Below are 13,204 nucleotides of genomic sequence, written 5' to 3'. Positions count from 1 at the left end.
TGTTCAGTCTGGACCCTTCCTGATGTCTCTGGATGCTTTCTCCCTCATACTTACAGTAAACCCTTCTCCTCAACCATACCTAGGGGCTGTCATGTCCTCATTTTCATTCAGTATGGTCCAGCTATACAGCCAAGCCCTGACAACCCCAGGAGGTGCCAAGTAAGAGTATTGAGCCTGGAGCTGGGCCAACAGGACAGCCTCTGTTAGATGCTGGTCTTTGAAGAGGCTCCAGGAAGAAGCACCTTTTGTAAGAGAGGGAAGGTAACTGTTACCACAGAGGCCTTTGGGCCTTCTGCTTTTGATAATCTCCTATTTAAATCCTTAGGCCGTCTTCATTCTGCTCCGTGACTCTTCGTGAATGTGGGGGCTCTGGTCTCTCTATGGCAGTGGTCCTCAACCTGTGCGTCATGATCCCTTTGAAGATCAAATGACCCTTCCACAGGGATCCCTTATGATGATCAGATAACACAGATATTTATATTGCAATTCATAACAGTAGCAAAATTGCAGTCATGAAGTAGCAATGAAAATAATTTTATGGTTGGGAGTCACCACACATAAGGAACTGTATTAAAGTTCTCAGCATTAGGAAGGTTGAGAATCACAGTTCTATGTGGACTGAGATTTATGTTGGATTTCTTGTCTTCCTTTCTTAGGGCCCTTAGACTAAAGGTTAAGTTCTGCAGCGTTTCCTAACCCATGGGCTGTGAACAGGCTGTGAGAGGGTAAGGAAATGATCAACTCAGCCTGCCAAGGTTCATTCAATGGTGGTTGGAACTTCCCTTCCTATAGCCCCAGATGACGGCTTCCATTAGCCTTTGGCCTCTAGCACTATGCTATACATACAGTACCCTTTTCTACGTGTGCATCACCAGAAAAGGGTTGGGTGGTACATTTCTTTTCCTATATTAAGATGTTTAACCGAAGCTCTGCTTTATCTTAGAGAGTATTTCACCTTCTTTGTTAGAAAATAGAAGAGGGAACTCTATGATAGAATCCTCCCTTGCAATAGCTCAGATTAGGAAAGATAAAGCTTAGAGCTCTCGTATGCCTCAAATGCAGTTAATTCATTCCACTTAAAGAACCAATCCTTTAAAAAGAATATAACTTCTGGTTGTATCAACCAGAGTGAAGGGTGTTAGATATATACTTCCTTGCTGTAGAGAACTCTGAAATTGAACAAAACACACAGAGCAACTGTTTAGAGCCATTGGACACTATAGAATACAAGGACATGATCTTGGAGAGAATGGGAAGAGTAAAGTGACTTTTTGCCTGGGGTGTTTTATAAATTACAGCATGGGGTAGAACCCAAACAAGGAACAGCAGTCTCATGGGACAGGGGGAACAAAAAATGAAATGCAGGCTATGGAGCAGGCTCAGATTTGCTCAGTGTAGCACTGTAGAGAAGTGAGACATAAAAAGAATTCTAGAAATCTATGGATCCTGGATCTAGGCTCTCTTTGGATCTTATCCCAAGATTATACTAGGCCGTACCAGAGCAAGACTCCATTAGACTGCACAGACAGCAAGAACTCTCAGGGCTATGAACTGAGCCCACCAGTGGTCAGAAACATCACTGTTCTGGTCATGCATGGTAGAAAAATGAAGGACATGAATCATCTCTAGCATTCAGTTGAGAACCTAGGGGATTCAGCCATAGGAATCACGCCATCTTAGGCTTAGTCTATCAAAGCCCTGAACCAAGCTTGGACTGGTCAGGCTGATCAGTAAGTAACTGTCCCTCCATAATGAAACTCAGTACTCTTTCAAGGAAAATAACAAAACCCAGTCTCTTTTGAGAGCCTGTAATCATAAATTACTCACTGTAAAGAAGCAGCGTTGGTTTGGGTAGCTGTTACAACAGTTCTAAATCACAGTTTTCAGACACCAGCACATGCAGATGTGCACCCTGATTTATTTGCTATTCATTTTGTTTATACAATGTGTTAAATGAAAAATCCAGTCATTAGTATAGAAAAGTATATAAATTATTGCATACAAAGGGCAAGAGATTTTAGGAGCGGATGGCTTCCTAGAGCCACAGAACAAATGGCTTCTTTAAACCTAGTGCCTGTTGCCATTTGAATCTGGCATTTTCCTGAGTGGACTTGTGTCATTTTCCTGAGTAGGACTGTTTCTTATGTCTCTGGGTCCTCCCCTAATTATATCTGGTCTGTAATGTTCTTCCAACATGGAGACAGCATAGTCTCTTTTCTCCTTGCTACCTCATGAACTCTGCTGTGGAGGAGCCACTTCAGTAGCTGGCTTCTGGGGTCAGGGAATTCTGAGCAGCACTCTCAGCCATACAGCATAATTGCATCTCTTGGGGAGGTGTTAGCAGATGGAAGCAGGACAGAGTTGCTCCTCGGCTTCAGCGTCTACAGAGCATATATGGAGCCCTCTCCCAAGCTCCATGCAGAAGACACTCATTAGTAAACCTTCACAGCAATTCTTTCTTGTGAGTCAACACTGAGAGTGTGAGGCTCTCCTCAGGCACTCTGAGGCTGCCCAGTGCTGAAATTGGTCAACGCTCGGTTTCCCCTCAAATCACTACCTGGCCACTCGAGATGCTCACAAAAGTAGCCATGCTGGATAATTTCTAGAAAGTTGGTGCTAGGGAGTCAGCTGACCACTAGGCAGGCTTGATTACAGTACGTCTTCTCTTCGATTAGGACAAGGTGGTGAATCCATTCGTACCTTTGCATTTTGGGGATTGACATATGATTTCCTAAGCTACATATTTCCCTTTGAACTCAATAAGACTTTATAATTTCTGAGAAAATGTCCTATCTTTTGAGGGTGCTTTTTTTTTTTTCCGGAGCTGAGGACAGATCGAGGGTGCTTTTTAAGTTTGTCCTATCACTATAGATACTTTAAAATTAAGTAAAGATCAGCAAGTAAGCCTAAATGTATAGGTAAAGCTTACCTCAGGGAACTGTCCTGTTTCTGTTTAACTTGATCCCACTTCTGTTATTGGAAAATGGAAGTGTACATGTGTTCAGGGCTGACTACTTGGTGACTCATTCCTGAAGAAAACTGATGACCTGGGCTGGAGAGATGGCTCAGTGGTTAAGAGCAACAACTGCTCTTCCAGGGGTCCTGAGTTCAATTCCTAGCAACCACATGGTGGCTCACAACCATCTGTAATGAGATCTGATGCCCTCTTCTGGTGTGTCTGAAGACAGTGACATACATATACATACATAACACACACACACACACACACACACACACACACACACACGTTTGTGTGTATGTGTGTGGGGGTATATATTTTTTTTCTTTAAAAAAAGAAAAAGAGAACTGATGACCCTGATCTCAGCAGGCCTTGATTGCCTGTTGCTCTTCATCTAGGAGCAGGCCTTGGGAAATGTCCAACACGGGCATATTAATGGTGTTATCCTTGTGCTGGTATTATTTAGGCAACCATATTGTTGAAATTTTATGGGTACAACTTCCCTTGTTATAGCAAATATATACTACCAAATAGCAGGCATCCATGTCCTCTGGCTCTTACAGTATTCCTGATCACTCTTGTGCAATGTCCTCTCAGCCCTAAGTGTAGGGATTCTGTTACACATGTACCAATAGGCTGTGTGTATGTGCATGGACACATATGTATACAGAATAATAATTTCCAAAGAAGAGATCATGAGTTTGAGAGAGAGTGGGAGCATAAGAGCAGTTAGGGGAAGAGGGGTTGAAATGGTGTAAATACAGTAAGTACTTCTTGTACAAACGTCTCAAAAATTAATGACTTAAATCTTAACAAAATGACAATTGAGAGGTATAGAAAAAAAACATTTTAAAGAAACTTTAGGCCATCCGCCTGTTTATCCATTTAGCCAGAGTAGAAACCCAGACTCTCTATTGGATTTTTGGTGGCTTCAGTGTGAAGATGGATCCTTGCTTTAAAAAAAAGTAAAAGTTTACCCATTTTGAGAATTCAAAGTATGCTTACAAAAGACAGCAGTCAAGCAGTCTGGGAAACTCTCAGAAGTCCTGGATCTCAGACTTGCCCCAGAATTTTAAAATCTGAATTGACATTTATTTTAAAAATCCCAAACAAGAAAGGCACATCTCTAAAACCTTTGCATCCCCCCTTTTTTTAATTGAATATGTTATGTGTTTACATTATAAATGTTATCCCCTTTTCTGGTTTCCCCTCTGGAACCCCCCTATCCCATCCCTCCCCCCTGCTTCTATGAGGATGCTCCCACTCTCACTCCCCCACTGCCATTTCACCACCCTGGCATTCCCCTACACTGGGGAATTGAGCCTTGACAGGACCAAGGGCTTCTCCTATTGATGCCAGACAATGCCATCCTCTGCTACATATGTGGCTGGAGTCATGGTTCCCTCCATATATACTCATTGGTTGGTGGTTTAGTCCCTGGGAGCTCTAGGGGGTCTGATTGGTTGATATTGGTGTTCTTCCTATGGGGTTGCAAACCCCTTCAGCCCCAGGAGCTTTTTTAAAGCACAGATATTTTTTGCATTCTCCCATTCCAAGTTATGATGTAATTGATGCGGGGTTCGGTCTAGGCCTCGGGCACTTAAATTCCCAAATAATTTTAATGTGCCGTCAGATTTGAGAGCCAGCTGTCTGATAGATCCCTTTGCACTTCACACACAAAGGAGCTGAAGATGAGATCATAGTTATGTTCTTTTAATCAGATTACAAGCGGGGTTGAAAATTTGTCTTTTTTTCAAGGTTCGAAGTGACTAACCCAAAGTAAATATATCAAGTCTCCTTTCTACTTCCTGCTCAGATGGCCCTCACTATGGCAACAGGTTGGCTTTGTTGCTCTCAGCTGGTCCCTGGCACAATAGCTATGTGGAGCACTAAAGTGCTTCATCCAGGTTCCCTGGGGCTGTGCTGGCATCACTGGACAGACTGAGGCGTGATATTGAGGTCTGGGTATAGCCTCTTCTTTCAGACACGCCCTAGGGCCTTGGCTTGCATTCCTTTATCCCCCTTCCAAGAATGAGCTCTTGCCAGGGTCTAGAATTAGTTCATCCTGGGAAGAAGGGAGTAAGAGTGGTGTATCAGTGCTCAGAAATGGTGCGAGTGGCAGGGCTTCACAAGGTAGCAGCTCGGGAGTTTAATTAAGAAGCATCCTTGTGCTGAGATTGCAGCTCAGATGGTAGAGCGCTTACCTATTGTTCACAAAGCTATGGATTCAGTCCCCAGTTTCATGTGTATCAGGTAGCCTAGAGCAAACCTGTAATCCTGGGAGCATTTGGAAGCAGGAGGAATCAAGAGGTCATCCTCAGCTACATACTAAGTTTGAAGCTAACCTGGACCATGTAAGACCTTGTCTATATTAGTGTCATGGCCAGCCTATAAAATCCCATTAATGATTACAACAACTGTCAGTGCACTGGACTTTACAAAGATCTTATATAACAAGAAATAGATCCAGAGAGCTCTTATGGTACCACATGGCTTATTTACTCTCTTCTTCTGTCTTGCTCCATTTAAAACACCCAAGAGAAGCTGGAGAGAGAAAGGGAAGGGGAAGTGATAGACTCCTATTTTTTATTTTTTTGATAGACTCCTATTTTAATTCAAAAATTTAAAAACATATCAGACAAAATATGGAATGGCAATTTTGTGTGCTAGCATGTTTTCCTTATTTGTGATATGCAGCTAACCCAAAGCATAGCACTAGGCTGGAACATTCCCAAGACTCAGTTCTGTTATTCTTATAAGAAAAGTCAGCATTTGCATTTCATGAAGAAGAATATCCTATTCTACTGGATGATCTACCTGGCTATGAGAAATAGACAAACCATTTTTGACATTTTGTTGAGGGCTTGATCATGGAAGAGTGAACATTCTTTGTCAGAAATAGAATAAATACGTTTCCATTCTCTTCCTAAACCTTCAGTTCTCCCTGCCACATCTTTGGTGCCAGTAGAGCTTATTACTGAACATCATTTTTCTAGAAGTTTTCATCTATCCTGGGCGACCAACCTTTTGACATGGTGACATGACACTGTCACATACATATACATTGGACTATGTGCATAGATATACTGTGATGCACGGGGGGGGGCACACTTCATAGTGGCTGTTCTTTATTTCCCTTCTTTTTTATTGGATATTTTTATTTACATTTCAAATGTTCCTTTTCCCGGTTTCCCAGACATAAGCCCCCTATCCTATCCCCCTCTTCTTCTATAAGGGTATGCCCCTCCCCATCCACCCCCTTCCTGCCCCCCAGCATTCCCCTACACTAGGGGGTTCAGCCTTGGCAGGACCAAGGGCTTCTCCTCCCACTGGTGCCCAACAAGGCCATCCTCTGTTATATATGCAGCTGGAGCCATGGGTCTGTCCATGTGTCGTCTTTGGGTAGTGGTTTAGTGCCTGGGAGCTCTGGTTGGTTGGCATTGTTGTTCTTATGGGGTTGCAAACCCCTTCAGCTCTTTCAATCCTTTCTCTGATTCTTCCAACGGGGGTCCCATTCTCAGTTCAGTGGTTTGCTGCTGGCATTCGCCTATATATTTGACATGCTCTGGCTGTGTGTCTCAGGAGACATCTATATCGGGTTCCTGTCAGCCTGCACTTCTTAGCTTCATCATTCTTACCTAGTTTTGGTGGATATATACATATACATATACATATACATATACATATACATATACATATACATATACATATACATATACATATACATATACATATACATATACATATACATATACATATACATATACATACACACTATATATATATATATATATATATATATATATATATATATATATATATATATATATATATATATGGCACATGTGGGACAGGCTCTGAATGGCCATTCTTCAGTCTCTGCCCAAACTTTGCCTCCATATCTCCTCCTGTGGATATTTTTGTTCCCCCTTTTTTAAGAAGGACTGAAGCTTCCTTGCGACTTTGTCATCCTTTTCTTAACCTTCATGTGGTCTGTGGCTTGTATCTTGGGTAATTTGAGATTTTGGGCTAATATCCACTTATCAGTGAGTACATACCATGTGTTTTTCTGTGATTGGGTTACCTCACTCAGGATGATATTTTCCAGTTCCATTCATTTGCCTATGAATTTCATGCAGTCATTGTTTTTGATAGCCGAGTAGTACTCCATTGTGTAGATGTACCACATTTTCTGTATCCATTCCTCTGTTGAAGGGCATTTGGGTTCTTTCCAGCTTCTGGCTATTATAAATAAGGTCATATGAACATAGTGGAGCACTTGTCTTTTTATATGTTGGGCATCTTTGGGTATATGCCCAAGAGAGGTATAGCTGGTCATCAGGTGCAATGTCCAATTTTCTGAGAAAACTCAGACTGATTTCCAGAATGGTTGTACCAGTTTGCAATCCCACCAACAATGGAGGAGTGTTCCTCTTTCTCCACATCCTCACCAGCATCTGTTGTCACCTGAATTTTTGATCTTAGCCATTCTGACTGGTGTGAGATGGAATCTCAGGGTTGTTTTGATTTGCATTTCCCTGATGACTAAGGATGTCGAGCATTTCTTTAGGTGCTTCTCAGCCATTTGATGTTCCTCAGCTGAGAATTTAGCTCTCTACCCCATTTTTAATAGGGTTATTTGGCTCTCTGGAGTCTAACTTCTTGAGTTCTTTGTATATTTTGGATATAAGCCCTCTATCAGATGTAGGATTGGTAAAGATCTTTTCCCAATCTGTTGGTTCTCGTTTTATTCTAATGACAGTGCCCTTTGCCTTACAGAAGCTTTGCAGTTTTATGAGGCCCCATTTGTCGATTCTTGATCTTAGAGCATAAGCCATTGGTGTTCTGTTCAGGAAATTTTCCCCAGTGCCCAGGTGTTCGAGATTCTTCCCCACTTTTTCTTCTATTAGTTTGAGTGTGTCTAGCATCTGCTTCACTCACAGGCCTGTGCTGCCCTTTTTCTCTCCTTTTTAAACACTGAAAATCTTCTAGAGTGACTGGCATCTTGGTCTATGCCTGTTTTCATTATTAGTAGTGCCCCAGGTTTAGAAATAAATTACAGTCATTTGGTCCCATTGTTTCTTTCCTCAATGATCAGCTACAGCCTGTATTCCTAACTTCACTAGGTTCACTTTCCCCCTGAAGATGTTCTGGACTGTAAGTCATTGACTGCCCATTTCTGTATTCTATCCCTGTCACTGCTAGGTTGCCTTGGCTCTCAGGTAACTGTTGTGGATTCTGTTCTGTGCACTCAGCTCCAGTGCTCTCCTGCTTCTGCTTCTTCTCACTCAGTGATCTAACCATTAACCCTCCCATGGCCTCACTCCTCACTACCCCCCACAATGATTCCCAAGCTTCTGTCAGTCCTACTTATTGTAAAATCCAGCCAAACCTCCAGAACAATGTTTCCTTGATGTTTGGGTTTACTGTGTCTGCCTTTCCCATGATGCTCTAAGCTTGAAAGTCCCATGAGGACAAGATGGTTTTCTCTTCCTCTCCTATCCTGTGCTTTTTAGGTCCTCAAATAAATAGAATCCTCTGCTGTTTTATACTTCTGGAAGTGCAGTCCTCATATGAATAATTCTCTCTTTATCACTGCCATCAAAAACCTAGGTCTTTTGTCTGCTGTATGGTAAAAGACTTATTTTCACTTGTCACTTTGCCATCAGTCTCCCCTCCCCCCCACACCCCGGTTTCTTCTCAGTTAGCTTCATAGCTAGAGGAAAATGCTTCGGTTCTCCCTCTTCCCCAGCCACCCTGGCCGCTTTCTTTTGTGTCTCTGCTGATGTCATCCATCGGTCTTGTGTTTATTCTTATACTCATCAGAACAATAGACATATTGTGTCTGTCCTTTGTGCTTTCTGGATCTTGCATTATATTACATGATAATTTCTATGCTAGTGTTTTCCTTCATGAGCAGAGTTTAGATGACCCACCGGAGACATTGAACCCATGGCTGCTGGGAGACGTGATAAACATGCCGTCATTATGCACTGGTTTCCACAGGTAGAGATGCTTGAGTTCTCACGTGATGCCGGATAGGCTCTTACAGATTATATATTTTTTTCTCACACACGAAATAAAATGTTTGTTAGGGCACTGTTGGATTGAAGCTATAATGAAAAATGGTTTCATAACATTTAGGAACTGTGAAAGAGATGTTCCACTAATCAATATTTGCATGTCTTTGATGGACATGATTCAGTGTCAGATGAGCCAAAATGAAAGAGAAGGAAAGGCCAGTCCTCACGTAACCAAACCCTCTTCCCATACAAAGATTTGAGGTCGTTTGAAAAGCTGACAATGAATCCTGTTTTGTTTTGTTTTTCATACCAGAGTATATGGCTAAGAACTATTACCTAAACTACACTGTGGGATACTGCTTGTATGTTTCCCACATGCATCTCTAGGTTCTTAGGGTAGGTATCATGAGACTGCATGTTTAAAGTTCAGTACCAAAAGAATGTTAATGTGCTTTTGCGCTTGATATTTGTTGAATGGAGTATGGTGAAGTGTGAATTAACACAGAACCAAGTGTTAGGGAAAAGAAGAAAGTCATTATATTTGTCTGCCTAAAGGTACATTTCAATCTGAGTTTTGAAGTTAAGGACACGTGCAGAAAAAGAGGATAGGAAGAAATGTTCCAGGAATATCCTTAGAAGCAGGATTGAAAGACTTCATTTCTAAGGATTGATTCATGATCAAGAAATCCCACCCCTGGGGTTGGGGATTTAGCTCAGTGGTAGAGCGCTTGCCTAGCAAGCGCAAGGCCCTGGGTTCGGTCCCCAGCTCAAAAAAAAAAAAATCCCACCCCTTTGCCTACTTTGTAAGGTTTTTCTGGAGTCATTGATAACATTTATAACATCTCAGCAGCCATCAAGCCTTGCTACCACAATCCCTTCTTTGGGGATTCATGCTAGATTGTTTAGAGGGTGAAATAACAAGGGACAGAACCAAACTATTTACCTGGACTTATGGTAACTTTCCAGAAAGATCAGCATTCTCTCTTGTTGGAAGTGTTTTGAATCCTTGTTTTGCTCCAGGTAAATCTGAACTTGGTGCTTCTTATATATGTGTTCTATGGTGTTGGCCAGGTCTATGCTTTTCAATTTATAGCCAAAGATGATCTCCAAAATCTGGATAGTCTTCTAAAGGGTGACCTTTCCCTTGTCCCCAATATCACAAGGGAAGGGAAGATGATGATTTCTCCTGCAGTGGGGTTAGGCCAAATTGTCTGCATAATCTAAATATCAGACAGCAAGAGATTGCAGATCTGACAGTCTTCATCGAAGTGCATATTCATCATGGGGGGACCCCTATACAAGGGGCTAAGGAGCATAAAGGTCAAAAATATGTGTAGCTCACCTTGTTGGAATGTCCACTCTAGCAAGACCCATGGGAATCACAAATCTATGGCCCTCTAGTTCTTGGACCCTCCTATCCTTGTCTCTATCCCTGTTTTAGAGGATGATCGAATATCTCCATAGCCCCTGAGCAGGATTTCCATTATTTCTTGACCATCATCTTACTTTGAGTATAACTCCTCTATGTTTGGTTTTGAGCCTAGCCTTTAATGGTTGAGCCATCTCTCCAGCCCAAGTATAACTCTTAAAGGTCTGCGTTGCCAGCACTTTCTGAAAAATATTCACTCACGTTGGTTTCAGCTAAACATTAGCAGTTTTATTTTAATTCAAAGGTGTCATACTTTGACAGTGGTGTGTATGTTGTACATGCACTGGAAAGCAATAGGGGTCTTCGCTGTAGGCTGTCTTGGTTTAGATCACAGAATGGACATTGTACTCAGAGGATCTAGAGGAGCTTACTTCCAATGATTTGCAAAGAAAAAAGCCTGGGGGAGTTGTTCTGTGGCCTGAGGTTACATGCCTAAGGGTTCCAGGGTGGAAGTCTGGAAAAGGTGAAGTTCTTACAAGTCTTGCGGGTTGGGGATTTAGCTCAGTGGTAGAGTGCTTGCCTAGCAAGCGCCAAGGCCCTGAGTTAGGTCCCCAGCTCAAAAAAGAGAAAAACGAAAAAAAAAAACCAACAAGTCTTGCTCAGTGCCCTCTACACAGCTACTGGCGCAGTGTACAGCACAAAATAGCTACTGAAGAAGCATTTAATGGGTGGATGGAATAGAAAATATTCAAAGAGTTCTAAATGAATGACTAGGTTATGGTGAATAGGTTATGGGCACATCTGTGCTCTGTTGATATCAAAAGAAGGTGAAGGAGACCTGTATGCTAATGAACTTGAGTAAAATGTAACATTTTTCTTCTTTTTCTTGGTGGCTGTCACAAAGCCCTTTTTAAGTTTGACAAGCATTGTGGCAATCTATCAAAGAGGATGTTTGTGCATGTGCTATTTTCTAACCCGCCTTTGCAATTAATGAAATACTGTTGTTTCAGTAAAATTGAAATGAAAAGGTGCATATGCTCTCATCTTTAAGGAAATAAAAAGGTAACTTTAAGCTGGACATGGTGGCTTACACACAGCTGAGATCCTGGCACTCATGAGGTGGAGTCAAGAGGATGGATAATTCAAGGCCTGTCTGAATTATATGAGATCCAGTTTCCAGCAACAAAACAAAATGAAGTTAAAACCAAATAAAAGGAGAGGACTAGATTCAGGGCATTAAAAATCCCAGCTGATTTTGAATCCTAGTGGTAGCATGTATTATCCCTTCTGACTTTGAACTCCATACTAAATTGGTAAATTGTCACATTGATAGCACCCTGAAGGAATGGCTCCTTGGGCTGGGCATGTACCTGAAAGATAGAACATTGGCCTACTACATATAGGTCCCTGGGTTCCATCCCCAGTACCACAAAGAAAAGAACTGAAGAAAGAAAGAAAGAGCGAGCGAGCTTCTACTCTTCCACAACAGAATACCATACCTTTTGCCCCCAATGTCTTACTTTCTATTGCGCTGTTTCTAGGACTGCATCGATGTAGGCTGGTGGGAAGGAGAGCTCAATGGCAGACGAGGAGTGTTTCCTGACAACTTCGTGAAGTTACTTCCATCAGACTTTGACAAGGAAGGGAATGTAAGTCTCTCTGGCTTTGATTTCATTGTCTCCCTTTCTGTCAGAATTGTGGCTTCCATGATGACACTGGGGAGGTAAAGATCTTTTGATATAAAATTAAAGATCAGTGACATTTAAATGTTCAGTGGACTTGAGTTCTGAGCCCCTGGCTGCCATAGGACAAGCCCAAAACCATTATCCAGAGTTCAATGTATATAGAGCACTTAATGCTGTACCTGGCACACTGACATTCCCAGAAAAGCTGTCAGAACCCTGGATGTTCTACATAGTAAGAAAATACCTCCTGTTTTATATAGCATAGTCCCTGGTGGTGCTGAAGTAGCCAATATTTAAAGTTGCTGAAAATTATCTTTTGAGACTAAGAATGGAGAGCACATCCTGCTAATTTTATTTTATATTTGCATATGTGTATACATATACTTAAATGCATAGTTATGTGTCTCACCCAGTTGTCTCTCTCTTTGTGGGAACTGGTTCGATGGTGTTTGCTGTTTAGATGATCCCTTCGGTTTGCCTTACTCCTTGTGCATGGTTTCTCAGCTAATGATGAACAAAAACTGGGGAGAACTGGAAGTACTTTTACAGTATGAAGGGATAGATATGTTTTTTCTAGCTCATCTACCCATCCTCTTCTGTACCTCACAGCCTTTTACTCAAGCTTTTGCCTGATTTCTGGCCTGGGGCCTCTTCACATCCAGGGAATGTTCTGTTCTTGGACCAGGCTAAACCTAACTGTAGTATTCACTTTTCTAGTTGTTGTAACAAAGTATTTGACAGATAGAACCTATGAAAGAAAGGGTTTATTTTGTCTCACAGGTGGAGCGTGCAGTCCATCATAGTAACAGATGGTCATATGGCATGCCAAGAACCAAAGGGAAACTCCCTAGTAGACATGCTTAGAGGTTTGTCTCCTAAGTGATTCTAGATCTTGTCAAGTTGACAGTATTAACCATCACGTCAACTCTGATACATCACCATTCCTGAGCTGATATATTGTAATGATAGCTATAGTGCTAGTAGTTTATCACACCACGACTTAATAGTATCTATACTGTTTAGATGAATGGATATATTTATTTTAAAAGGTAGTAATGTTCTAGCATCTCTAACAAACTCCCAGTTAATGTTGACACTGCTGGTTCATTGATCACACTTTTGAGCATCAAGATCTTAAAAGAGCCTGAAGAAGCAGGATTTAAACTCT

At 41.7% G+C, this 13,204-nt stretch overlaps 1 protein-coding gene across 8 annotated transcripts in view; it reads left to right on the top strand.

The window, feature by feature from the left end:
- The window catches only part of Sh3kbp1 (SH3 domain containing kinase binding protein 1), a 347,694-nt gene that overhangs the window by 259,919 nt on the left and 74,571 nt on the right, over positions 1-13,204 (top strand). For all 8 annotated transcript variants that reach the window (XM_032890004.1, XM_032890006.1, XM_032890007.1 and 5 more), the window contains one exon: positions 11,893-12,000. In XM_032890004.1, the coding sequence (XP_032745895.1) occupies positions 11,893-12,000 (108 nt within the window). The remainder of the gene's footprint in view (positions 1-11,892; positions 12,001-13,204) is intronic.

Source organism: Rattus rattus, chromosome X, assembly GCF_011064425.1.
Source record: "Rattus rattus isolate New Zealand chromosome X, Rrattus_CSIRO_v1, whole genome shotgun sequence".
In the NCBI taxonomy this organism is placed as follows: Eukaryota; Metazoa; Chordata; class Mammalia; order Rodentia; family Muridae; genus Rattus; species Rattus rattus.
The sequence above is the reverse complement of the archived record's forward strand: the minus strand, read 5'-3'. Positions and strand labels throughout refer to the sequence as shown.